This window comes from Ursus arctos, unplaced genomic scaffold, assembly GCF_023065955.2.
Source record: "Ursus arctos isolate Adak ecotype North America unplaced genomic scaffold, UrsArc2.0 scaffold_14, whole genome shotgun sequence".
Classification (NCBI taxonomy): Eukaryota; Metazoa; Chordata; class Mammalia; order Carnivora; family Ursidae; genus Ursus; species Ursus arctos.
Genome location: NW_026622808.1, coordinates 67,139,035 through 67,165,716, shown reverse-complemented (window position 1 = coordinate 67,165,716; position 26,682 = coordinate 67,139,035). Strand labels below are relative to the sequence as shown.

General features: G+C 46.1%; 1 protein-coding gene across 1 annotated transcript in view; it reads left to right on the top strand.

Moving 5' to 3' along the window:
- The window catches only part of CUNH3orf20 (chromosome unknown C3orf20 homolog), a 70,331-nt gene extending 44,553 nt beyond the window's left edge, over positions 1-25,778 (top strand). Inside the window, exons 11-14 of the mRNA XM_026501430.4 lie at positions 12,489-12,792; positions 15,178-15,285; positions 16,708-16,850; positions 25,581-25,778. Coding sequence (XP_026357215.3) covers positions 12,489-12,792; positions 15,178-15,285; positions 16,708-16,850; positions 25,581-25,719 — 694 coding nt within the window. The 3' untranslated portion in view covers positions 25,720-25,778. The remainder of the gene's footprint in view (positions 1-12,488; positions 12,793-15,177; positions 15,286-16,707; positions 16,851-25,580) is intronic.
- The last annotated feature ends 904 nt before the right edge of the window (positions 25,779-26,682 follow it).

The following is a 26,682-nucleotide window of genomic DNA, read 5'->3' as shown; positions in this document are numbered from 1 at the left end:
TATGGTATTTTTTAATTTTTAAAGATTTATTTATCTATTTTGAGAGAGAGGAAGAGAGCACGAGCCAGGGGAGGGACAGAGGGAGAGGGACAGAAATCCTCAAGCAGATTCCCCGCCAAGCGTGGAACCTGGTGCAGGGCTCAATCCCAGGACCCCAAGATCATGACCTGAGCTGAAATCAAGAGTTGGATACTCACCGACTGAGCCTCCCAGACACCCCTATAAATTATGTTTTTAATTTAATTTTTTGATTTGTTGCTGGTTTTAGAAAGGCAGTTGATTATATCTCAATTTGAATTTATTTTTAATTTACTTGCAGTAAACTTTACTCTTTTTGGTGTAAAAGTCTATGAGTTTCGGTAAACGCATAGAGTTGTGTAACCACCAGCATAGCAAAGACACAGAACGGTTTTATCACCTCCCACTCTTCCTCCCCAAATTTCTTCATGTGGCCCCTCTGTAGTCAAACTCTTCACTCACCCTTAATCTCTAGCAACTGCTGGTCCGTTCTTTGTAGCTATAGTGTTGCATTTTTTAAAATGTCATATAAATGGAATTATACTATATAGACTTTTGAGTCAGGCTTCTTTCACTTAGCATAATGGATGCAAGTTTTATCCATGTTGTGGCACGTATCAACAGTTCATTTATTTTTATTGCTGAGTAGTAGTCTCTTTCAGAGGGCCCCACACTATCCCCACATTCAGAGATTTACCAGAACTCATGGGATTCAGCATACAGTCGCATGAATGGATGAGGTTTATTGTAGTGAAATGATATGTGATAGCCCGTCTTTTATGTCTGGTGGTAATTTGGGTCTTCTCTTTTATGTTGGTCAGTCTGGCTATAGTTTCATCAGTTTTATTAATCTTCCCAAAGAGTTAGCTTTTGGTTTCATTGATTTTTCTCTATTGTTATTCTGTTTTCAATTCCATTTTTTTCTGCCATTCATTTTTATTTTCCTTTTCCTTGTTTTGTGTATAAACTGCTTTTTACTAGTTTCTAGATTGTAAGCTTGGGTTATTAGTGGGGCCTTATTTTCTAATACGTATTTCATTCTGCAAACTTCCTTCTAAGCATATTTTGCCTGCATTCCGTAAATTTTGAAATGATGGATTTTAATTTTTATTCCACTTAAAATATTTCCTAATTTCCCTGTAAGTTCATCTTTGGCCCATGAGTAATTTAGAAATCCAATCTCTAATTTCCAAATGTTTGAGGATTTTCTAGATATATTTTTGTTATTGATTTTTAGTTTATTTCTGATATAGTCTGAGAACATATTTTGTATGATTTCTGTTCTTCTAAATTTGTTAAGGTTTGTTTTATGACCTCAGAACGTGGTCTCTCTTCGTAAATGCTACATGCGCACTTGAAAAGAATTGTATTCCGGTCTCGGTGCGTGGAATCTTCAGCAAACCTTTCAATAGGGGATCATTGACAAGTGTCAGTGAGGTCCAGTGATAGTGTTGTTTAGTTCATCTGTATTCTTGCTGATTTTCTGTCTTCTCGTTCTGTTGGTTACTGAGAATAGAGTGTTGATGTCTCCAAGTATGATCGTGGGTTTGTTTATTTTACCTAAGTTTCTTAAAATATGTATGACTGTTGAAAGCAGAAGTTATAACATTTTTGAGGTGTTTCGATACATGTCTTCAATATCTTCAGATTTTATCATATTTTTGCTTCATAAATCTTGGAGCTATGCTGTTAGGTATAACACATTTGCCTCTTTTATCATTATGTAATGTCCTCTTGATACCTGGTAATTTTTCTTGTTCTGACGTCCACTCTGTATAATAATAATATACTCACTTCAGATTTCTTTTGATTAGTATTTGCTTGGCATAGCTTTTCCATTCTGTTACTTTTAATCTATCTGTATCATTATATTTAAAGTACGTTTCTTGTAAATAGCATATAGTTAGGTCTTATATTTTTATCCAATATGACACTTTTAATTGGTGTATTTAGACCAATTACATTTAATATAATTATTGATATAGTTAGCTCTATTTGACAGAGAGAGAGAAAGCCAGTGAGAGAGGGAACACAAGCAGGGGGAGTGGGAGAGGAAGAAGCAGGCTCCCAGTGGAGCAGGGAGCCCGATGCAGGGCTTGATCCCAGGACCCTGGGATCACACCCTGAGCCAAAGGCAGATACTTAACAACTGAGCCACCCAGGCGCCCCTGTTTTGTTTTGTTTTTATTCCTCTCTTCTCTCCTGCCTTCTTTTGAATTGCTTGAATATTTTTAGTGTTCCATTTTAATTTGTCTGTTGGCTTTTTAGTATATCTCTTTGTTTTTAATTTTTCTTTTAGTATTTGCTTTAGGATTTACATTCTATATGCCTTACCTTAAACAGCCTATTTAGGTTTAATATTGCCACTTTAAAGGAAATGTAGTAATCTTACAACCATATATTATGTCTCTTCTCCCCCCATTATAGTATGGTTGTCAAATGTATTACATCTACATATATTGAAACCCCTTAATAATGTTATAATCTTTGCTTTCAACAGTCATGAATTTCAAAGAACTTAAGAAAAATAGTTTATTATATTTACTCAGATATTTATAATTTCTGTTGACCCTCTTTAATTTATGAAGTTCTGAGTTTCCCTCTGAGATCATTCCCTTTCAGCCTGACGAATTTCTTCTAGCATTTCTTTTAGAGCAGATCTGTTGGTGATTATTCTTTTTTTATTTTCCTTCACTTGATCATGTCCTCATTTTGCCTTAATTCCTGAAGAATATTTTCACCAGATATAAAATTCTGATTCAACAGTATTCTATTTACTCAAATATTTATAATTTTCTTCTTTCGGTACCTTAAAGATGTTCTACTGTTTCATAATCTCCATAGTTTATGATGAGAAATCCACAATCATTTAAATTGTTTTTCCTCCATGTATACTGTGCCCGTACCATTGCTGCCATTGCTATAGTAGTGCAGTGCTGAGAATTTTTATCATGAATCAATATTAAATTTTATCAGATACCTTTTCTGCATCTGTTAAATGAACATGAGCTCTTTCCCTTTATTCTATTATTGTAGTCAGTTTTATTGATTGCATTCCAAATATTCAACCAATTTTGTAGTCCCAACATAAATCTAACTTGGTTTTGATATATCCCCTTTTTATGTATTGCTAGATTTGGTTTGCTAGTATTTTATCTAAGATTTTGGTACTTGTGTTTATGAGAGAGATTGGCCAATAATTTCTCCTTTCTTGTGATGTTCTGGTCAGGCTGACCTCTTAAAACAATCTGGGAAGGGAGCATCTGAATGGCTCAGTTGGTTAAGTGTCCAACTCTTGATATCAGCTCAGGTCGTGATCTCAGGGCCATGAGAGTGAGCCCCACATCAGGCTCCACTCTCAGTGTGGAGTCTGCTTGTCCCTCTCCCTCCCTCTTTCCCCCTCACTCTGCTCACATCCACCCATGCTCTCTCTCTCTCTCTAAAATAAATAAGTAAATAAATAAATAAATAAATAAATAAATAAAATCTTAAAAAAAAACAATCTAGGAAGAATTTCTTATTTTTGTATTAGCTGCTATTTGTATAAGTGAGTAATTTCTTCCTTAAATATTTAATAGAGTTTACCCAGTAAAGCCACCTGCCATGGAATTTTCTTTCAGTGGACGTTTTAATTAAAACTTATTTTTAATAGATATAAGAGAATTCAGATTTTCTATTTTTGTGTGTGTTTATTTTGGTAAGTTAGATTTTCCTAGAAATTTACCCATTTCATCTAAATGTTTAGATATGTTGAAATAAAGTTTTTCAAAATATCCTCTTGTGGTGTTTTAAATGACTATAGAATATATAGTGATACCTCCTTTTACATTTATTTGTGCCTTTTTTTCTTTTTTCCTCCAAGTATTCGTTTAGGATTATTTTCCTTCTGCCCAAAGAACTGTCTTTAGTATTCCTTTAGTATGTCTGCTCTTACTTTTTTTTTTTTAATATGTCTTTATTTCACTTTCAGTTTTGAATGGTATTCTTGTGATTGGCAATTATTTTCTGTTAGCATTTTAAAGATGCCTCACTGTGGTTTTCTGACTTCTATGACTTCTGCGTTTCTATTAGGGAGTCAGCTCCCAGTCTTATTGTTGCTCATTGTTGAAGGTCATGTGTCTTTTTTCTCTGAATTTTTTTTTTCTCTCCCCCTTTTGTTAGTGGCTTTTCTTTAGTTAGCAGCTTTTCCATGATGTGCCAAGATGTGATTTTTATTGCATTCATCTTGTTTGTAGTGCTGCTTGATCTGTGGTTTTCAACAGTTTTGGAAAATTCTCAGTCATATTTCATTTTCCTTTTCATTTCCTTTCATCCCTCCCTCCCTTCCTTCTTTCTCCCTCTTTTTCTTCCTTTCCCTCTCCTCTCAGCCTGGGACTCCAAGTATATTCATGTTACACCTTTTCACTGAGTTCCATGCATTTTTTTCCTATTCTATATTTTAAATCCTTTTCCTCCTTCTGTACTTTAGTCTAGGTATTTTCTACTGACCTATCTTCCACTTTAATAATTCTCTCTTTAAATGTATCTAAACTGCTGATAAAACTTATCTCTCGAATTCTTGATTTCATTTATTATATTTTCAAGTTCTAGAATTTCCAATTAATTCTTTTAGAGTTTTATTTATTTTTTTTTAAAGATTTTATTTATTTATTTGACAGAGATAGAGACAGCCAGTGAGAGAGGGAACACAAGCAGGGAGAGTGGGAGAGGAAGAAGCAGGCTCATAGCGGAGGAGCCTGATGTGGGGCTCGATCCCATAACGCCGGGATCACGCCTTGAGCCGAAGGCAGACGCTTAACCGCTGTGCCACCCAGGCGCCCCCTAGAGTTTTAATCTCTGATGAAATTCTTCATCTTATCTCCTATTTTCTTACACATATTAATCATGGGCAGCTTTAACATCTACGTCAGGTATCTGCAATGTCTCTGTCCCTATGGATTTGTTTCTTAGAGTTTTCAGTCAAACCTTGACTTTTATAGATCTGATTTTTTTGTGCATGCCAGATATTGTATGTAAAAAAAATATAGAGAGAATTTGAGGCTCTGGATAATGTAATGTTCCTTCAGAGAAGATTTACTTTTGCTTTCAACTGTCAACTTGGCTAGGACCAGATCACCCTCACACAGATAGAATTGAAGCTGTGTTTCAGTCTTTGTGAGGGTTTGTCTATTTCTGTTTCACTTTTACTCTTCAGGTATAGTTCTTTAGGTCCTCAAATAAAAGCCAGGATTGTTTATCAGGGACATCTTCTTTGGCAGGCCCTGAACTTCCATTTTCCCCCCTACAACCCATGAACACATCAGGAGCTCTTCTCACCTTCTCAGCCTGTCATCCTCAGGTTTCACTTTCAGAATCAGAATTTGCCTTGAGGAATAAAGCTGTCCTATATTTCACACTCTCCTTTCTTATTTATTTATTTATTTATTTATTTATTTATTTATTTATTTATTTAAATTTTCGATTGTGTTATGTTAGTCACCATACAGTACATCCTTAGTTTTTGATGTAGTGTTCCATGATTCATTGTTTGCGTATAGCACCCAGTGCTCCGTGCAATATGTGCCCTCCTTAATACCCATCACTGGGCTAGTCCATTCCCCCACCCCCCTCTCCTCTGAAACCCTCAGTTTGTTTCCCAGAGTCCATAGTCTCTTGTGGTTCATTCCCCCTTCTGTTTACCCCCCTTCATTCTTCCCTTCCTTCTCCTACCTATCTCCCTGCTCTTCCTTATGTTCCACAAATGAGTGAAACCATATGATAATTGACTTTCTCTGCTTGACTTATTTCACTTAGCAAAATCTCCTCTAGTTCCATCCATGTTGCTACAAATGTTGTGTAATCGTTCTTTCTGATGGCTGAGTAATATTCCATTGTATATATGGACCACATCTTCTTAATCCAGTCATCTGTTGAAGGGCATCTTGGCTCCTTCCATGATTTACTTATTGTGGACAATGCTGCTATGAACATTGGGGTGCATATGGCCCTTCTCTTTACTATGTCTGTATCATTGGGGTAAATACCCAGTAGTGCAATTGCTGGATCATAGGGTAGCTCAATTTTTAACTTTTTAAGGGACCTCCACACTGTTTTCCAAAGTGGCTGTACCAACTTGCATTCCCACCAACAGTGTAAGAGGGATCCCCTTTCTCCACATCCTCTCCAACATTTGTTGTTTCTTTCCTTGTCAATTTTTGCCATTCTGACTGGTGTAAGGTGATATCTCAGTGTGGTTTTGATTTGAATTTTGCTTTGAATTGATGGCTAATGATTTTGAACATTTTTTCATGTGTCTGTTTTCTTAATTCCTCTTTCTACTACTTCATTATTAGTGCATAGTAATGCAATGGATTTCTGTATGTTGATTTTGTATCCTGCAACCTTACTGAATTCATTTATCAATTCTAGTAGTTTTTTGATGGAGTCTTTAGGGTTTTCTATATCTAGTATCATGTCATCTGCAAATAGTGGAAATTTTCCTTCTTCCTTACCAATTTAGATGCCTTTTCTTTTTGTTGTCTGATTGCTGTGGCTAGGACTTCCAGTACTATATTGACTAGAAGTGGTGAGAGTGGACATCCTTGTCTTGTTTCTGAACTTAGGGGAAAAGCTCTCAGTTTTTCCCATTGAGTATGATGTTTGCTGTGGGTTTTTCATATATGGTCTTTGTTATGTTGAGGTATGTTCCTCTAAACCTACTTTGTTGAGGATGTTTATCATGAATGGATGTTGTGCTTTGTCAAATGCATTTTCTGTATCTATTGAAAAGATCATATGGTTTTTATCCTTTCTCTTGCTGATGTGATGTAGCGTGTTGATTGATTTGTGAATATTGAACCACCCTTGCATTCCAGCAATAAATCCCACTTGATTGTGGTGAATGATTTTTTAAATGTATTGTTGGGTTTGGTTTGCTAATATTTTGCTGAGGATTTTGCAACTATGTTCATCAGAGATACTGGCCTATAGTTCTCTTTTTTGTAGTGTCTTTGGTATCAGGGTTATGGTGGCCTCAGAATAAATTCAGAACAGCTTTCCTTCCTCTTCTATTTTTTGGAATAGTTTGACAAGAATAGGTATTAACTCTTTGAATGTTTGGTAGAATTCACCTGTGAAACCATGTGATCCTGGACTTCTGTTTGCTGGGAGCTTTTTGATTACTGATTACTGATTACTGATTCAATTTTATTCCATAATTGGTCTATTCAAATTTTCTATTTCTTTCTGATCCAGTTTTGATAGATTATATGTTTCTAGGAATTTATCCATTTCTTCTAGGTTGTCCAGTTTGTCAGCATATAGTTTTTCATAATATTCTCTTTTAATCTTTTGTATTTCTGTGGTGTTGGTTATTTCTCCTCTTTCATTTCTGATTTTGTCTATTTGAGTCCTTTCTCTCTCTCTTTGTTTTTGTTTGTTTGTTTGTTTGTTTGTTTGTTTGATGAAGGTTTATAAATTTTGTTTATCTTTTCAAAAAACCAGGTCCTGGTTTCATTGATCTATTTATTGTTTTTTTAGTTTCTATTTTGTTTATTTCTGCTCTAATCTTTATTATTTCTTTCTACTGGCTTTGGGTTTTCTTTGTTCTTTTTCTAGCTCCTTTAAGTATAAGTTTAGGTTGTTTATTTGATATTTTTCTTGTTTCTTGAGTTAGGCTTATATCACTATATACTTCCTTCTTAGAACTGCTTTTGCTGCATCCCAAAGGTTTTGGACCATTATGTTTTCATATTCATTTGTTCCCATGTATTTTTTTATTTCCTTTTTGATTTCTTAGTTGACCCATTCATTGTTTAGTAGCATATTGTTTAACCTCCATGTATTTGTAGTCTTTCCAGATTTTTTGTTGTGGTCGATTCCTAGTTTCATAGTATTGTAGTCAGAAAAGGTGCATAGTATGACTTCAATCTTTTTCAATTTGTTGAGACTTTTTTGTGGCCTAATATGTGATCTGTTCTGGATAATGTTCCATGTGCAATTGAAAAGAATGCATATTCTGCTGTTTTAGGTTGGAATGTTCCAAATATATCTGTTAGATCCATCTGGTCCAATGTGTCATTCAAAGCCACTATTTCCTGTTGATTTTCTGTTTGGACAATCTATCTGTTGATGTAAATGGGGTGTTAAAGTCTCCTACTCTTATTGCATTACTAATAATAACTTCCTTTATGTTTTTTATAAACTGCTTTATGTATTTGGGTGTTCCCATGTTGGGTAAATAAATATATAGTTATATTTTCTTGTTGTATTGTTCCCTTTATGATTACTTATATAGTGTTCTTATTCGTCTCTTGTTACAGTCTTTGTTTTAAAGCCTACTTTGTCTTGTATAAGTATTGCTACCCTGGGTTTCTTTTCACTTCCGTTTGCACAATAAATGCTTCCCCATTCCTTCATTTTTAACCTGCGTGTGTCTTTAGGTCTGAAATGAGACTCTTGTAGACCATTTTTGATCTTTAAATTTTTGATCAGGTGTATTACTTATCTCCATTTTGTTTAGGTCTCTTGCTGTGATTTTGTCCTATTCTTTCATTTGGGACATATTCCTCTGTCTCTTCATTCTGTCTAACTCTTTGTCTGTTACAATGTGTTAGGAAAGCCAGCTACATCTCCTACTCTCAAAAGTAGTGGTCTTATGAAGAGGTCCTATAGTGCCCTGCTGTTCAGTGTTCCCTATTAACCAGAACTGGTGCTTTAGGACTGTCTTGTATATGTGTTCTGTGTACCCTGCTGTTGTGACTGAGTCACTTTTACCTTCAGTCCAGTCATCTGCAATGGCTCTCTTTACCTCTTATGTGCAGAGTTTGGTTCCTTTGTTGTTAATGGGTTAGTCTGGGGCCTCCTTAGCTTGAGTTAAGTCAGACCAAGCATTTTCCAGAGATGCAGTAGCATCAATATACAGGATGTTTTCCCTGTGTTGTCCCCTGAGAAGCTTTTATTGGTAGGCAGGGCCTGTAGTCAGACCAGATATCTACTCCCAGCCCACTGCTGGGCCACAGTTGGACAAGTGTGTATGGTTATCTTCCCCTTTCCCTGGGGCAAGAGTCACTTTTGGAGTAAGTCCAATAGCTGGAGTTCCTCAGGGGTAGTTTTTCTTATTTTGTTTTTCTTGTTTCTTTGAATGCTTCATAACTTTTTGTTGAAAACTGAACATTTTTAATATTATAATGTGGTAACTCTGGAAATCAAATTCTTCCCTCTTTCCAGGGTTTGTTTTTGTTGCTCATAGTTTGTAGTTTAGTAACTTTTCTAGACTACTTTTGTAAAGACTACATTCTTTGTCATGTGTGGTCATAAAGCCTCTGGTTAGCTTAGTGGACAACTAGTGAAATTTGACAGACTTCTTAAATACCTGGAGCCAAAAGCAAGCAAACAAACAAAAAACACTCTCCCAGGCTTTGCAGATTAGCTGTGTGGAGGTACACTCCTTTAGTGCTTTTAGCCAGGCTATTTACTTCTCTGCTTTGTCCTTCATGTCCCACATGTGCAGAGCCCAAAGGTCAGCCAGATGTGAAAGACTAGGGTGTTCTCTAGCTTTTTCTAAACATGGTTCCAACCCTGGGCATGTATGTGCCCCTTTAGATTCCCTAGTATATGTGGAACCTTTCAAAGTCTTTATTACCCCATGTATTTTTCTCCCAGCATTTCCTTCCCAGATTTTTTTCATTGTGTACTGTGTTCCTGTCTGTTATCCCTTGCACCAGGAAGTCGTGTCTCTTATATTTCCTTTTAAATGATTTTGGCAGACGCTGTCCAGGAGAAGGTTCCAAAGTGGGCAAAACAAAGGCAAGCCCCTTAGTCAGTCCTTCAGGGAATCTCCAGACATGTCAAACCACGTAATCACAGTTCCATGAGAGCAAAGTCCATACTACCCGCTCTGGTATCAGGAAACCACACCAGGAACATGGACTTCCATCCCCATAGATGCCACCAACCTGGGGAGTGGGGGATAGGAAGTGAGTAAGTTAAAACACCACAGTACTCTCTTACCAAAATATAGCAGTTTCTTTCTTCATTAAGCATTCCCCTGACTGTGGTAAATTTGTAAATTAGTTTCTAGAGCTCTGATAAAGTTGATTCTGACAGTTTTGGCCAGCTTAATTGTTACTTTAGTGAAGGGACATAGGTTTGGAGTTCTCTACTTTGTCATTTCGGCAATGTCACTCTTATATTTGTATAATTTTAAAAATCATTTTTGGGGCACCTGGGTGGCTCGGTTGGTTGGGCATCCAACTCTTGATTTCACTTGGGTCATGATCTCAGGGTCATGGGATCAGGCCCCACATAGGGCTCTGTGTGCAGCAGTGAGTCTGCTTGAGGATCCTTTCCCTCTCCCTCTCCCCCTCCGCCTGCTCACACTCTCTCTCTCTCTCAAATAAATGGATGAATCTTTTTAAAAATCATTTTTATATAATTTTCTGTGAATTGTGTATTCACTTACTTTGTTCATATTTTGTTGGGTTATTAACATTTTCTTTTTCTTTTTTTTTTTAAGATTTTATTTATTTATTCAACAGAGATAGAGACAGCCAGTGAGAGAGGGAACACAAGCAGGGGGAGTGGGAGAGGGAGAAGCAGGCTCATAGCAGAGGAGCCTGATGTGGGGCTTGATCCCACAACGCTGGGATCACGCCCTGAGCCGAAGGCAGACGCTTAACCGCTGTGCCACCCAGGCGCCCCAACATTTTCTAATTCGTTCAGTTTTTAACGTAGTAGGGAAACTAACCACTTGTCTATGATGGGAGTTCCATATACATATTTCTCAGTTTGTCATTTGTCATTTGTCTTTGTGATGGTTTTGCCACTCAGGTTTTTTCATTTTTCTTTTGTGTAGTTAAATTTCCAGTCTTTTTCTATCATGACTTCTGGACTTTGGAATCCTAATTACGAGAGGTTTTCCCTACTCTAAAATTATAAAATGATTCATCCCTATTTTCTACTAGAATGTTTATGGCTTAATTTTCTCACATTTAAATTCTTGATCCATTTTGGATTTATCTTAGTGTAAGTTGTGATTAATAGATCTAACCTTTTCCCCCAAGATGTTCATATTCTTGAAGAAAGACATTCTTAAGTTTAACAAGTGTTTATTAATATCAGGTAGCTTCTGTGAAAATATGAGTAGTTAAATTACTGGCATTGCTCTTGTTTTAGGATGACCTGGTTTTTAATCCTAGCCCTTGTCACTTAATCACTGTATGAACTTGGGCAACTCATTCACCCAGTAGGAATCTTCTGTTTTCCAATCTGTACGCAAGGATAATAGTTTCTGCCCAGGCTATCACATGGGGCTATTACAAAATTAGCCAAGACAATGTCTATGCCAGGGGCTGTGGGAGCATACAGTGCTAACCCCAATGTAAGGCAGTAATAATGATAAGAATAAAGTCATGGCAGCACTTTATATTTGAATGGTGCTCATTCCTATCTAAATACAACAACCTAGAGACAACCCAGTGCAGTGTCTGGCACATAGTAGGTACCTGATTAGTATTTGTTTGCATATTTATTGAATCTCTATTGAATTCTTACTATTTGCCAAGAACTACTATTTACTTCACTGAGCAAAACACGCCAAACTCATGAACTCATGGAATTTATGTTCTGTTGGGATTGAGAAGTACAATAATCAAAATAAGTAAAATGTATGGTATGTTAGCTAGTGAATTGCTAAGGAGAAAAAATAGTCAGGGAGAAGGAAAGAAGGGTTGAGAGATGCAATTCCAAATCGGAGAGTCAGAGAAAGTCACTCTGAGAAGGTGACATTTGCACAGAGACATAAAGGAGGTGGGAAGGAAAGTGAGTTGTGTGGCTGCCCGGAGGAAAAGCCAGGCAGGCAGAAGGAACAGCAAGAGCAAAGGCCCTGAGGTTGGAGGATCAGCAGAGGCTAGAGCAGCTGAGCACAATAAGCAAAGCGGAGAATGTTGGAGAGTAAGAGAAGGCAAGGAGCTGAGGAAGGAGGCCTGATCATGTACAGCCTGGAAGGGCATCATAGGGAGTCAGGCTTTTATTCTGTGAAAGGTGGAATGCCACTGGAGGGTTTCAAAGAGAATAGTAACATGGCATGACTTGGGTTCTAACAGGAGCCAGGATCCCTCAGTCTGGTGTGTGCAGAACAGATTGAAGCAGGGCCAGGGAAGAAAGCCGAGTGCCACAAGGAGGCCCTTGCAGGCATCCAAGCAAGAAATGATGGTGGCTTGGGCCATGTCAGTAGGAGTGGGAGAGCAGGAAAGTGGGTGGACTCTAGATCATTCTTGAATGTAGAGCAGAAGGCTTAGTGGTAGATTGGATGGGATGTGGGGTGTCAGGGAAAGAAAGGGGTTCAGGATGACTCCAAAGTTTTTGTTGGATCGATGAAGGAGTCACCAGTTTTGCGCCTGAGGAAACTGGGGCACACAGAGGTTAGGGGACCCCATCCCAGGCCTGAGCACCAGCCCACTGAGCACCGGCCCCCTTGTTCCTCGTTGCAGAGGAAGGGCTGGAGAGGTGCGCAGCCCCACCAGGTGGGCAGCCTCACCCTCCGACTGCCCGCTGGTGCTGCGGAAGCTCATCCGCAAGGAAGACCTTCGGGCCGGCTGCAAGTGCGTGGTGAAGGCACCCCTGGTAACCGATGTGGAGCTGGAGCGCTTCCTGTCCGCACCCCGCGACCCCAGCCAGGTACTGGTGTTCGGGATAGTCTCAAGCCAGAGCCCCACCAGCACCGCACAGCTCCAGTGGCTGCTCGACACACTCTACAGTCACCGGCAGCAGGGCCGCGCCTCGCCCTGCATCCAGGTTGGTCCTGGGCCCAGCTGAGGAGGCCCCAGGGTCCAGGCACCAGGACCCCCATGGGGAAGACCCCCACAGGGGCGCTAGGACTGACTGAGCATCTGGGCGAGAGGCTGCCCTTCGGCCTCAGCACACGGGCCCCCTTTCACTTCCTTTTATCCGTGGGCCTTTGCACACACTCTTCAACACAGGCTGCCATGTTTCGCCTCTCTTCTCTCTCTGGCTCATCCTCTTGTCCTGAGACGAATGTCACCACATCGAAGTGGGTGCTCTTTCTGACCCAGAACTTTCCTGCCACTTTCATCCAGAGCACTCCCCATAGCTTGTGGTTATGGATTGCCGTGAGTACTTGAGCAGAGGTGGGCTCACCAGTGGATACTGAGGACACAAGAACGTTCACAGACTGTGGCCGAGTACCTACTGTGTGCCGGCCCTGTGCCAGGCCCCAGAGGGGCTCCCAGCATGGTGGGGCAGTAGCTATAGCAGCCCTGAGAAGGGCCATGAAAGGTCAGTTCCGGGGGGTTCGGGAGCTGGGAGCAGGATCCGCCACCTCCAGAGAGTCAGGGAGGTTCTCCAGGATGAGAGGGTTTGGGCAGGTGGGTGAATGTTCCCTCCAGGGGCAGCAGCCTGTGCAAAGGTGGTCAGGGAAAGAGGCACTTGAGGTCCCTGTTCATTGTGGTTGAAGTCTCAAAGATCTGTCAGGGCTAGTCCTGTCCTGGCTGCAGGTTGTTCCTGAGTCTTATCATCATCCTCCCTCAGTCGCCATCCCTGGCAGGGTTAGCACAGTTCAGGGGTAACCCCATCCCAGCCCGACTGGGGCAGAGGATGCCACATGAGCATGTCAGCTTTGCGTCCACCTGGCGACTTCCTTCAAATCCTCTTGGCCCTATGTCCTCTCTGATCTATTGTCTGCCCCTTCTCCCTTTACTACAGTCTTGAGTGCCAAGTTTTTGTGTTTGCCCTCGGGATACCCTCTCCAGCTCTCCTCCCAGGAGCATGGCCTCCCTGACCCCATGTGCCCACCCTTGTGCCTGCACTCCAGCCAGTGCCAGGAGCTTGGCATTGGAGCCCTTCTGACTGTACACCAAAAGCCTTTTTACTGGTCTTGTACATCCAAGCTGTGTATGTTTTCTGGAGTCAACCCCAATTTACATAGACTTAGTGAACACTTATTGAGTCCTGCCCTGTGCTCATGGATGTATAGACAGATAGGATCCCTGCCCACATGGGAACCTAGAGGAGCCTTTAGTTTACCTCAAGGCTATTAATTGTTCATTAATAGTCACCGTAAACATAGGATGCATGGCGGTCCAGCCTAGCCGTGAGCACCATGAATGGGGACAAGACCTGACCTGAGGTGGTTGAATCTGAGGGAGGAGTAGGCAGTGGGATTTGAGGGGTGCAGAAGACAGATCCAGAGGGAGGTGTCAGGCTTCACAGTGACCCTGGTTTCACCATTTCAGTGTGTGTGATTAAGGCAGAAATGTTCCTTAACATTGTCTTGCTCTGAACGCTAGAACACCAGATAGAGTTCTGGATTTCACAATTTATTTTATTTTTAATGTTTTATTTATTCATTTGAGAAAGAGAGAATGTGAGTGAGAGAGTAAAAGCAGGGGGAGCAGCAGAGGGAGAGGGAGAAGCAGACTCCCAGCTGAGCAGGGAACCCATTGTGGGGCTCCATCTCAAGACCCTGAGATCACGACCTGAGCCGAAGGCAGATGATTAACCAACTAAGCCACCCAGTTGCCCCTGGATTTTACATTTTAAATTGAAACATCAGGCAGGACAGCTGGAGGCTCCTGGAATAAAAGGCAGAGAAAGACAGAAAACATTATACATTAGCCATTTTAATGGATTTGTAGCATCCAGAAAGAAGGAGAGGAAAGAGACCAGCTTTACTCTGGATTGACCAGGCCCCACCTTGAGATGTAGGTTTGATTCAGGTCCCAGCACTGGATTTAATGACAGGGAGGTTTCCAGAGGGGCAGCCAGCAGTGGTAGAGGGTAGAGGCATCCTGAAAATGGGTATACCCATGAGTGTGGTATACCTTCAAATCTCCAGCAGGGCCTGTCCCAGGCAGAGGGAACAGTCAAGTCCTACAGACCCTAGACGCTGGGGCTAGAGGCTGTCATGTGGTGGGGGGCAGTCATCTCCATGACAACCTTCACCAGCAGAAGGCCCTAGATGGACCCAGATGCCTCGATGGTCATGGCAGTGGTCATGGGAGCTGTGGGGGGGGGGGGGGGCGAACAGCCCATTGAGCAGGAGTTGGGAGGTGTTGAATGGGGCTCCAGGACTCCACGGAAACCTAGCCAGCCTGAGAATGCAGGAATCTGAGTGCATCCTCTTGGCGTAGGATTGATGGGCACTTACGTCTGTCTTGGCAGTGCCGGCATGACCCCTACCGCCTGCTGCGGTATGACCTGGACAGCTCCCTGCAGAAGGACCCACCCCTGCTGGTGAAGAAGTATGCCGTGGTGCAGGGGATGGTGCTGGTGAGCTGCGGCCGAGGGGGGCTCACCACCAACTGCCTGCCACAGCGCCCGTCTCCCACAGCCCCTACCCTCGTGGAATCACGGATATGCGAGGGGGAAGGAGAGAGGGTCTGTGAGGTCTGAGGCCCAGAGAGCAGAAGGCCTGACGGAGAGTTACCCAGCACATAGAGCCAGGGCTGGAGTCCAGTTTCCTATTCCCAGCCTGACCCCATGCGTCCCTCATCCTGGAAGACTTAAGGGAGCAGGACACACCTAACCCAGAGAACCAAATTCTCTTCATCTGTTTTTGCTTTGTTTTGTTTTAGAGATTTATTTATTTGTTTGTTTGTTTATTATATAAAGAGAAAGAGTGTGAGCACGGGGAGGGGCAGAGGGAAAGGGAGAGAGAGACTCCTTAAGCAGACTCCCCACTGAGTGTGGAGCCTCATGCAGGACTCGATCTGAGGACCCTGAGATCATGACCTGAGCCGAAATCAAGCGTCAGACATTTAACTGACTGAGCCACCCAGGCACTCCCCTCTTCATCTGTTTTTAAGTAACTTTTTACCAAAAACAGGGCATTGTAAAAAAAAAATGTGTGTGTGTGTGTGTGTGTGTGTATTCATTGTAGAGAACTTAGACTATACACTTTAGAAAATAATGACTTCCCCATATTACCCAGATTGCCTCATTTGTTCACGCAGCAAGTGTGTACCGGGCCCTTGCTAGATCCAGCCCAACTGGAAGCCCTGGGGCACACCTGTGCTAACATTTTGGCCTCTGACTTTTTCAGTCTTTTTTCTGACCTTGGGGTCCTGCTTTTTTAATTGTGATTTTAACCACTGCATAAGAATTTGTCATTTGATTTCTCTACCTGTGAGCCTTTTGTTGGACATTTAGGTTATTTCCATGTTGGCTGGGTGGGGAACATAACAAATAATACTCTAATGGATATCTTCGCACAGAAATCTTTGGACAGGTGTCTACTTGATGGAGACTGACATTAGAGGGTGGGGGTTCAGAAAGCAGTAGGACAAGATTCCTACTCCCATCCCATGGGACCAGCTGATCCGTGCATAGGGATAAGCTGGCCAGCTGGCTGTAGGTGGGTGTGGTGGGGCCCTCTGAGCAGGAAGAAATCCTTCTGGCCCCAGGGCTCTGGAGCGCTGGTGTGTGAAGTGGCATCCGAGCAGGTGGGCCATCACAGGGCAAAGGTTGGGATGGTGGGGCTACTGTCTGACTTGGGAGGCCTCGATGGGGAACAGGCTCAGCACACCTCACTGGGCGGCTTGGGGAGGGCAACACCCGTCCCTCCCACCACCGAAACCATCAAAGAAAGTTTTGGCTTCTGGCACAAGCTCTGAGAGCCCAGGGCCCTGGCCTGAGATTCAGTGCTGGCGTGCTAAGGGCCTCTCCCACTGTGTGCTTCCTGTGTGTCCACAGATGTTCGCTGGGGGGAAGCTTCTCTTTGGTGGCTGCGTTTTGAATGGATATGGCTTCAGCAGGCAGAATCTGCTGAAACAGATCTTCCAGGCTCGACACAACTGCAAGATGGGCTACTTCTTGCCAGACAACTACAAATTTAGGTAAAACAAGAAAAACTCGGGATACAGGGTGGGAGGAGGCCTTGCTCTGGGAGGGGCACTGGTGGGGACAGAAGCTGGCAGCAAGCAGAAGACTTCTCAGGTGGCAGGGACAAATGAGGCTGTGCTATTGGTTTCTCTGGGACACAAGTTGGGGGAAAGGTCCCTCTTGGAGAAAGGGGGACATGGGATGGTTTGCACAGTGCTGGTTTCCAGCAGGGGGGAAATCATGAAGACAGGTTTGGGTAGGGGTCCTAGGGACACCTCCACCTTTTGCTCCATCATACCCTACCCCATCCTGTGTGTAATCCCAGTCCTGCTTGTCTCTTTACAGCAGGTCCACGTAGACAAGGGTCCTTCATGAAGTGAGCTCAGGCCCTTGTGAAGGGAAGTGGGGTGGTACTGGCTTAAGGCTGCCTCTTGGCTACTGAGGGCAGGCTTTTCAACCAGGTGATGCCCATCTGTTGAGTGCCTCTCAGGCCCAGCTTGGATGAAATTAACAAAGGTCGGTCTTTTGGCTCAAGAAGCGTGCAGCCTGGTCCAGGGAAGGAACCCACCATTTATGACATTGCTGGAGGCTATGTTAGGAGTGGATTCTGAAATGCCTGGGCTGTACAGTGCAGCGAAAATCTTATTGGGTCAGGCGTCCCAAGACAATGCGGGAATCCCAACTCTGGTCTTTATAGGCCGGGGGACCATTCGCCTCCCTAATCCTCATTGTCCTCACCTTTAAAATGAGGATGATAATTCCCACCTCTTATGAAAGTGTGTTTGCTGAAGTGCCGTATAAACCATAAAGTGGGGAGCAAACCCACGCACAAAGCATTGGCTGCCTGCGCACAGGGGCTCCCTGTGCCTGCGCCCCCAGCACGATGAGTCCGGACAGCAACCCCAGCCCACTCCCAGCAGGCCCTTCAGCTTTCTAGGAGTCCCGGTGCCGATTTGTCCCCAGCGCACTGAGTTTGAGCCATGCCAGAATGTCTGCCTGACCCTAAACAGGTTCCTCTAGGAGGAACCGTAGAGGTCACACCGTGACCCCAGCATCCTGGACCACTTAGTAGAGAAGGCAGGATCCCAAGGAGCCCGGGGACAGCAGGAAGGACAGATGCTGCGAGGGGCAGAGAAGAAAGTCACTGAGACCCCACCGCCTGAGACTCAAGGAGGACTTGGCTAGCTCATCGACAGTCCCAGGGAAAAAGGGAAACAGAGGCTCTGGGTCTGCTCAGGTTCCAGAAAGAACTATATAAAAACAGAAGGGGTGGGGAGGATGCCATCCGGAAGGCCCAAACAGAAGATGAGCGGAGGCCACTGACAGGTGCCAAAGACAGCAAGCAAAGGCATTTTCAGAGTAACAGACAGGGTGCTTGGGGGTATGGTAGATGGGGAGTGAGAGAGGCCGAAACTAGTTACAAGGAGATGTAGCTCTTCATTGCTTCCACTGTCCCTTACCCTCCCTGCCTCAGCTCCTTTGTCTGTCAAGCAGGACTAAGTGTTCACTGCCCGGGGTTGTGCGGGTTAGATGAGTCAGGTGAGTGTGGAATTCTGGCACATCACGAACATTTACTGAGAGCTTACAAGTTACGGTTGTTAGCGCTGTTGGTATTACTAGAATGAATTCTGGGCTTCTAATTTGTTTTATGCAAGGGTTCTGAAAGGACTTCATGCTTACCACAGATTTCAGTAAGTTTTTGAGGAATGGTGGAGAGAGAATCAACAAACTACACACACACAGACGCACCCACAGATGCACAGAGACACGCACACAGACACGCACACAGACACGCACACAGACACACACACAGACACGCACACAGACACGCACACAGACGCACCCACAGATGCACACAGACACGCACACAGACACACACACACACAGATATACACACAGACACACAGACTCGCACACAGGCACGCACACTGATACGCACACAGACACGCACACAGACGCACCCACAGATGCACACAGACACGCACACAGACACGCACACACAGACACACACAGATGCACACACAGACACACACACACAGACATGCACACAGATGCACACACAGACACACACAGATGCACACAGACACACACACAGATACGCAGATACACAGACACGCACACAGACACGCACACACACAGACACACACACAGATATACACACAGACACACACACAGACACGCACACAGACACGCACACAGATACACACACAGACACACACACAGACGCACCCACAGATGCACACAGACACGCACACACAGACACACACAGATGCACACACAGACACACACACACAGACGTGCACACAGATGCACACACAGACACACACAGATGCACACAGACACACAGATACACACACAGACACACACACAGACACACAGATACACACACAGACACACACAGACGCGCACACAGACACGCACACAGACGCACACAGATACACACAGACACGCACACAGACACACACAGACGCGCACACAGACGCACACAGACGCGCACACAGATACACACAGACACGCACACAGACACACAGATACACACACAGATGCACACACAGACACAGTGAGACTCAGACACGCACACAGATACGCACACAGACACACACAGACACGCACACAGACACGCACACAGACACACACACAGACACGCACACAGACACACACACAGATGCACACACAGACACAGTGAGACACAGACACGCACACAGATACGCACACAGACGCACACACAGACACACACAGACGCGCACACAGACGCGCTCACAGACACGCACACAGACACACACAGATACACACAGACACGCACACAGACACGCACACAGATACACAGACGCACACACAGATGCACACACGACACACACAGACGCGCACACATACGCACACACAGACACAGATACGCACACAGACGCACACACAGACACACACAGACACACACAGACGCACACACAGACGCACACACAGACGCACACACAGATGCACACAGACACAGTGAGACACAGACACAAACACACAGACGCACACACAGACACACACACAGATACACACACAGATGCACACACAGACACACACAGACGCACACACAGACGCACACACAGATGCACACACAGACGCACACACAGACGCACACACAGACGCAGTGAGACACAGACACGCACACAGATACGCACACAGACACACACAGACACACACACAGATACGCACACAGACACACACAGGTACACACAGACATGCACACAGACACACACAGACGCACACACAGACACACACAGACGCACACACACAGTGAGACACAGACACGCACACAGATACGCACACAGACACACACAGACACACACAGATACGCACACAGACACACAGATACACACAGACGCGCACAGAGACACGCACACAGATACACACAGACACGCACACACACACAGATACGCACACAGACACACACACACACAGATACACAGATGCACACACAGACACAGTGAGACACAGACACGCACACAGATACGCACACAGACGCACACACAGACACACACAGACACACACACAGACACACACAGACGCACACACAGACGCGCACACAGACACGCTCACAGACACGCACACAGACACACACAGATACACACAGACATGCACACAGACACGCACACAGATACACAGACGCACACACAGATGCACACATGACACACATAGACGCGCACACAGACGCACACACAGACACACACAGATACGCACACAGACACACATAGACGCGCACACAGATGCACACAGACACACACAGATACGCACACAGATGCACACACACAGACACACACAGATACACAGATGCACACACAGACATACAGACACACACACACACACACACACATAGACGCGCACACAGACGCACACACAGACACACACAGATACGCACACAGACACACATAGACGCGCACACAGACGCACACAGACACACACAGACACACACAGATACACAGATGCACACACAGACACACACACAGACACACACAGACGCACACACAGACACACACACACAGACGCACACACAGATGCACACACAGACGCACACACATGCACAGATGCACACAGACGCACACACAGACACACACACACAGACACACACACAGACGCACACACAGATACGCACACAGACGCGCACACAGACGCACACACAGACACGCACACAGACACAGTGAGACACAGACACAAACACACAGACACGCACACAGATACACACACAGATGCACACACAGACACACACACAGACACGCACACAGACACAGTGAGACACAGACACAAACACACAGACGCACCCACAGACACACACACGCATGCATGATCCAGGTTTTTGAAAGTGGAAAGGGGAGGATTCCTGAGACTATAAACCAGTAGGACTCCTCTTAGTTCTAGAATGGCCTATTAGGTTGGCAGTTTGAAAGCACTTAGAGAAAAAAGGGAATGGAATTCGCGGAGAAAACGTTGCCATAACAACAGTTCTTTTATCTACGTCTGTGAAACAAGCACCTCCAGCTCAGCGGTGTGCGAGCACGCAGCCGCTTCCCATCATTGTCTCTGAGGGCCTGGGGCTGACGGGCCGCAGCTGGGTGCTGCTTGCCTGGGGTCTCTCATGCGGTCGCGTCAGAAGATGACGGTGGTGGCCGGAGTCATCTCGAAGACTTGCTCCTTCCCATGCCTGGCCGTCCCTGCAGACTTTCAGCCAGAACGCTTAGACCTGGCTTTTCCGACTTCCTTTTCCGGACTTCCTCAGACACGGCGGCTGGGTTCCAACGCGAGTGTCCTGAGACGCAGCCAGGTGGGAGTTGTGTTGCCTTTTATGACTTGGGCTCCTAAGTCAGGTAGCGTCCCCTTGCACTGCATGTGAGTCCCTAGGGCCAGCCCACACTCAGAGGAGGGGAATGAGGCCACACCTCTCGATGGGGGAGTGTCAAAGAACTTTTGGACATGTTCTATAATCAGCCACTGGTCCGATTCCTCTTCCAGCAGGGTAACTAGAATACTAGTGAGACACGCCGTTGGCCTAGAATATCTAGCTTCAAGGAAGAAACTGGGTGAGATCTCTTGATATGCTTGCCAACAAGATGGCTCGATGCGGCTGAGGCAGCTGCTTGGTCGGCCACACCCAGCAAGTGGTGGTCAGCCTGCAGGGCGGACCTCTCGTGTTTGGCCTGTCCACTCTTCCCTCAGTATGCGACTTGGATGTGTTCGTGGAAGGCGGACCGGTCAGCTGTGCCCTAGATGGGGAAGGATGACGGAATGGAGGTTGGCAGTGGGCTCAGCCACCAAGCAGTGGTTTGGGAGGAAGAAGGACACACGTTCACTTTTAGGTTTGGGAGGTTTATGGTCAGTGGATGCGGAGGGGCCAGCATGATAGACCGCTATGCTGCAAAAAGTCTCAGAAGTCAGAGCTAGCAGTGTAGCACAGGGGAGATGTGGTTGCTGGGGTGCTAGTGCTTTCATTTCTGGGTCCTCTGTTACAAGAGGGGGCTGGCAGACAGCCTCACATCCAGAGCGCTGGCAGGGTGGTGGCGAGGGCCCTCGCTGTCCCTGGGAGGGAATCATTTCTTCATTGCCGGAGTAGACTTTCAGTCTGTTTGGTTTCGGACAGCTCTAGTGGGAGGATTCGAGGCAGGGAGGTGAGAGGGAGAGGAGACAGGTCTGCAGAGTAAATGCAGGGAGTGGGCAGAGCTGGAGGACGGACCCAGAAGGCCTGGGCTGCTCACTGGGCACTCAGTGGAGTCAGCCACAGAGACAGCCCTCTGTCTCGGCTTGGGGTCTGTGAGGCCACCATGGAGAAGCAAGGGCTGTGAGCAGGAAGAAGAGTTGGGTCTGTCTGTGGCCAAAAAGGGAGCTTGGCTGCCTAGGGAGGCAGGGTTCCCCACTGAGGCCTCCCAAGCCCCAGCAGAGAATGGGGTGGGTCCCTGCTGGGCAGTAGACTGGTTGTGGCAGAGCAGAAGGGTGGAGGCAGGCCAGGCCACAAACAGCTTCGGGAACATTCATGCAGGCCTGACGAGCCAGCTCTGCCCTGAGGAGCAGGCAGTGGGTTGGCAAGGGGCTGCGGGTCTCTCTGCACCTGTTAAGCCCCCAGAGGGCCGGGGGTCCTGCATCACATGGCCCACCTCCCTTCTCTCTGGGTCCTTTGCTCAGCCCCAGGGCCCGGCACGTAGAACCCCGTGGGGACATATTCGCTGAATGAGGATCTAGAGCTGATTTCATCCCCAGAAGGCAGAGGTCAGGTCAGACTGAGGAAGGGCTGGTTGACAGAGTGTCCGCTGATAACCAGCTGCCATGGTCATCCGGCCGCCCGTCATATACCTTCAGTGATGGGAGGCTCCTCTCCCCGGAAGCAGCCCCCGCTTTTAACCTAAAAGTCACACCACCCCTACTGCCTGCCCAGCCTTGTGCTTTGCACCAGGGATTTGGAAGTGAACACGATCTCTACCTGCTTTACCTTCGCCGATCCAAAGATGCAGAAATCGGTAAGAAAACAAGGAAGGGCACGGATCATTACAGGAATGCAAGTCAAACCACAGTGAAATGCCACCTCATACCCTTTAGGATGTCCACTATCAAAAAAACAAAAGCAAGTATTGGCGACGCTGCGGAGACACTGGAGCGCATGTGCGCTGCGGTGGGAATGGGACACGCCGCAGCCACTGTGGACAACAGTATGGCGCTTGCTCAAAAAGTTACACATAGAATTATGATCCAACAGTTTCACCTGTGGGTAGATACCTAAAAGACTTGAAAGTGGGGTTTCGAAGAGATATTTGTACGCCTGTGTTCATAGCAGCATTATTCATAATATCTAAGAAGTGGAAGCAACCCAAGCGTCCATCAGTGGATGAACGGATGAAGGAAATGTGGTCTGCGCAGACTGTGGAATATTGCTCAGCCTTAAAAAGGAAGGAAATCCTGTCACAGGCCGCAGCTCGGATGCACCTCAGGGACATTATGCTCAGTGAAACGAGCCAGTCACAAGAAGACAAACCCTGCATGATCCCACTCACATGAGGTCCCTGGGGGAGTCACATGCACAGACAGAAAGTAGGACGGTGGCTGCCAGGGGCTGGGGGAGGGGAACGAGGAGTTCGTGGTTAATGAGGACAGAGTTTCAGTTTGGGAAGATGAAAGTCTGGAGGTAGAGAGTGGTGTTGGCTCCACAACAGTGTGAATGCACCTAACGCCGCTAAAGTATGCGGTGGAAAATGGGTAAATTTTAGGTAATGTACTTTTAAGCACAACTTAAAAGTGGGGGGTTAGGGAAGATGCTTTGTGGTTGCAGCCGAGGGAGGGGGAAGGAAAGGGGCTGTTTTCCCCAGTTAGCGAGCTCCCAGTGCAAGGGTTGATTCGGTCTCCAAAGCCCACCCTCCCTGCTCTGGTAACACCAGGTCCCATTCTCCACCGGCCCAGGGCCAGGCAGAGGAGACCCTCTCCCCGGCTGCCAGTAAGTTTCTTTTGCCAACACAGCCCCAGGCCTGATGGAGGGTCTCACGCTGACGCTCCCTGCATCCTGGTTCCCCTGACACACTCATCACGTAACCTGCTATTGGCAGCTCTCACCGAGGGGTCCTTTTCTGGTGCCCCACTCGGCTGGACTCCCATTTTTCCGTTTACCTGTGCTTTGAGTTCCTAGGAAATGCTGAGCTGTGACCCATCCAGAGGGGCGGGCACAGGGGGGTGGGGACCCTTAGCATCACCATGGTGTTCAGGAAGTCTCAAGGGACCCACTCCCAGAATCTGCTTTCCTGCCCAGGATCAAAGGGGACAGGGGAGACAGCTCAGTCCATACCTTCATTTTTACTTTTTCTAGGGTTTTCAAAATGATGAAAGATGCCTTCTTCTCCCCTCCCCTGCTTGCCTCTTGTCCCTGAAATGCCCTGCCCTCAAGCAAGTAGCATAGCAGAGGCTTAATAAATACGAAGAAACAATGAATGAAAGGGCCTGTCCTGTCTCTGTATTCATTAGTTTCCTAAGACTCCTGTAACAGTGGTCCACAGACTGAGTAGCTTAAACTGAAATGTCTTATGTCATGGTTCTGGAGGCCAGAGACAGAGGCATAGGCAGGGAAGTGCTAGGGTGCTGGGGAAGGCCTTGCTGCAGGCTGGTCTCCTGGCTTCTGGTAGTTGCGTGGCTTGTGGCAGCATATTACTCCAGGCTTCACGTGGTGCTCTCCTGTCTGTGTATCTGTGTCCACATTGCCCCCTTTGCTCATAAGGACACCAGGTATATTGAATTAGAGGTCCACCCTACCCCGGTATAACTTCCTCTTGACTCATTACATCTGCAATGACCCTATTGCCAAATAAGGTCACATTCTGGGGTACTGGGGGTTAGGACTCCACCAACCTGTGAGTTTGGGGAGGGGGACACAAGCAGCCCATAAGACTGTACATGATGGCTTATTTCCTTGGCCTCCTGTGCTCTCTCCTTTGCTCACCTTGTGGAGCCCTCCTGCCCCACAGGGGGTCAGTGCTGGGTGCACAGGTGTCGCTGACATAGAGTTAGGGGGATTCCAGCCTTAAACAGAGGCCAGAACGAACAAGCTCCAGGGAATCTCTGGGTCCCCAGGGGTCAGGCTCTCCCTTTACCCACCTTGGGGAAGAGAAGGCCTGCACCCTTTTCTCTATTGGAGCTGGAACACTAAATGGCAGTGCCAAGCGAGGGCTACTTACTTGGGGCCCCCTCTGGCTGTGCCTCTGCTGAGCCTGGCCCTCCATTCCCTGCCTCCCCTGCAGTATTCCAACCTACATCCCAGTCCTGGAAGACCCCAACTCAGCCAAGAAAGCAGTATCGGAAGATATCCAAGAAAGCTTCTCCTCGTTGGCCGTGGGGGACAAGATGGAGGAGTCCCCTCCTGAAGCTGAGAAGAAGTAGGTGGCCACCCCGGCCCCGGGGCTGAGGGGCCCTCCTGAGGTCAGCAGAATGGGCATGGCTCACAGCAGGGCCCCTAGCTCTGCCACAGGCTACGGAGTTCATGTGGGGCTAAGTGGCTTTGGGAAAGTCACTTCCCCACCCCCCACCCCCGGGCGTGGGTCATCTCCAGCCATCCCTGCTATGTGGCCCATTTAATCAACACCATGTCCAGCTGGGCATCAAGCCCGCTCCCTGGAGCTGCAGGCAGTGGTCTGGGTGGTGGAGATTGAGGCCTTTTGTAGACTTTGCAGTGAAACCCTACAACCCAGACCATCAGTCTGAGAAAGGTGGAGACTGCCTGCTGTCTCCCTGCAAGAAACTTTCTAGATCTGTCAAAAGTCCACTAACTTGACCATGTTAACTGAAGAGAATTAGGTATTCTGCAAGAACGTGAAGATCACACAATTCTTATGAAGATACACAAGCAAAATTGTGGGCATCTAGAAAGGTCACAGGTGCCTCTGGGACCGCCAGGTTGGAGCAACACCCAGAGGCTTCAGCTGTGCAAGGCGGAGGGCAAGGCCCACTTCTGCTCAGGCCAGGGCAGGGCTCTGAGAGCTGTCCCCACCAGTTCTCTCCACCCATTTCCCAGCATTTGCTTCTCTCTATTTTGATTTTTAGAATGAAACCACCTGAAGTGGATCTGCCTGTTCTCAGCAAAGCCAGGAGGGGCAGTAAGAAGGCAGTCCCCTGGAAAAAACAGGCCTCCAAGAGATGATGCTCTCCCTACGGCTACCCAGAGCTCCAAGCCTGGACACAGCTCCTCTCACATGCACCCCAGCCCTGCCTCCCAAGCCTCCCACCCCCTTTCTCTGAGCCTCTGCATAATAAATAAGCGTGCCTCCAGCATCTGGGTGAGGCCATGGGATAGGCTGACTCCTGCAAGGCCCCCCAGAGCCCTATTCTAGGCTGATTCCATAGAAA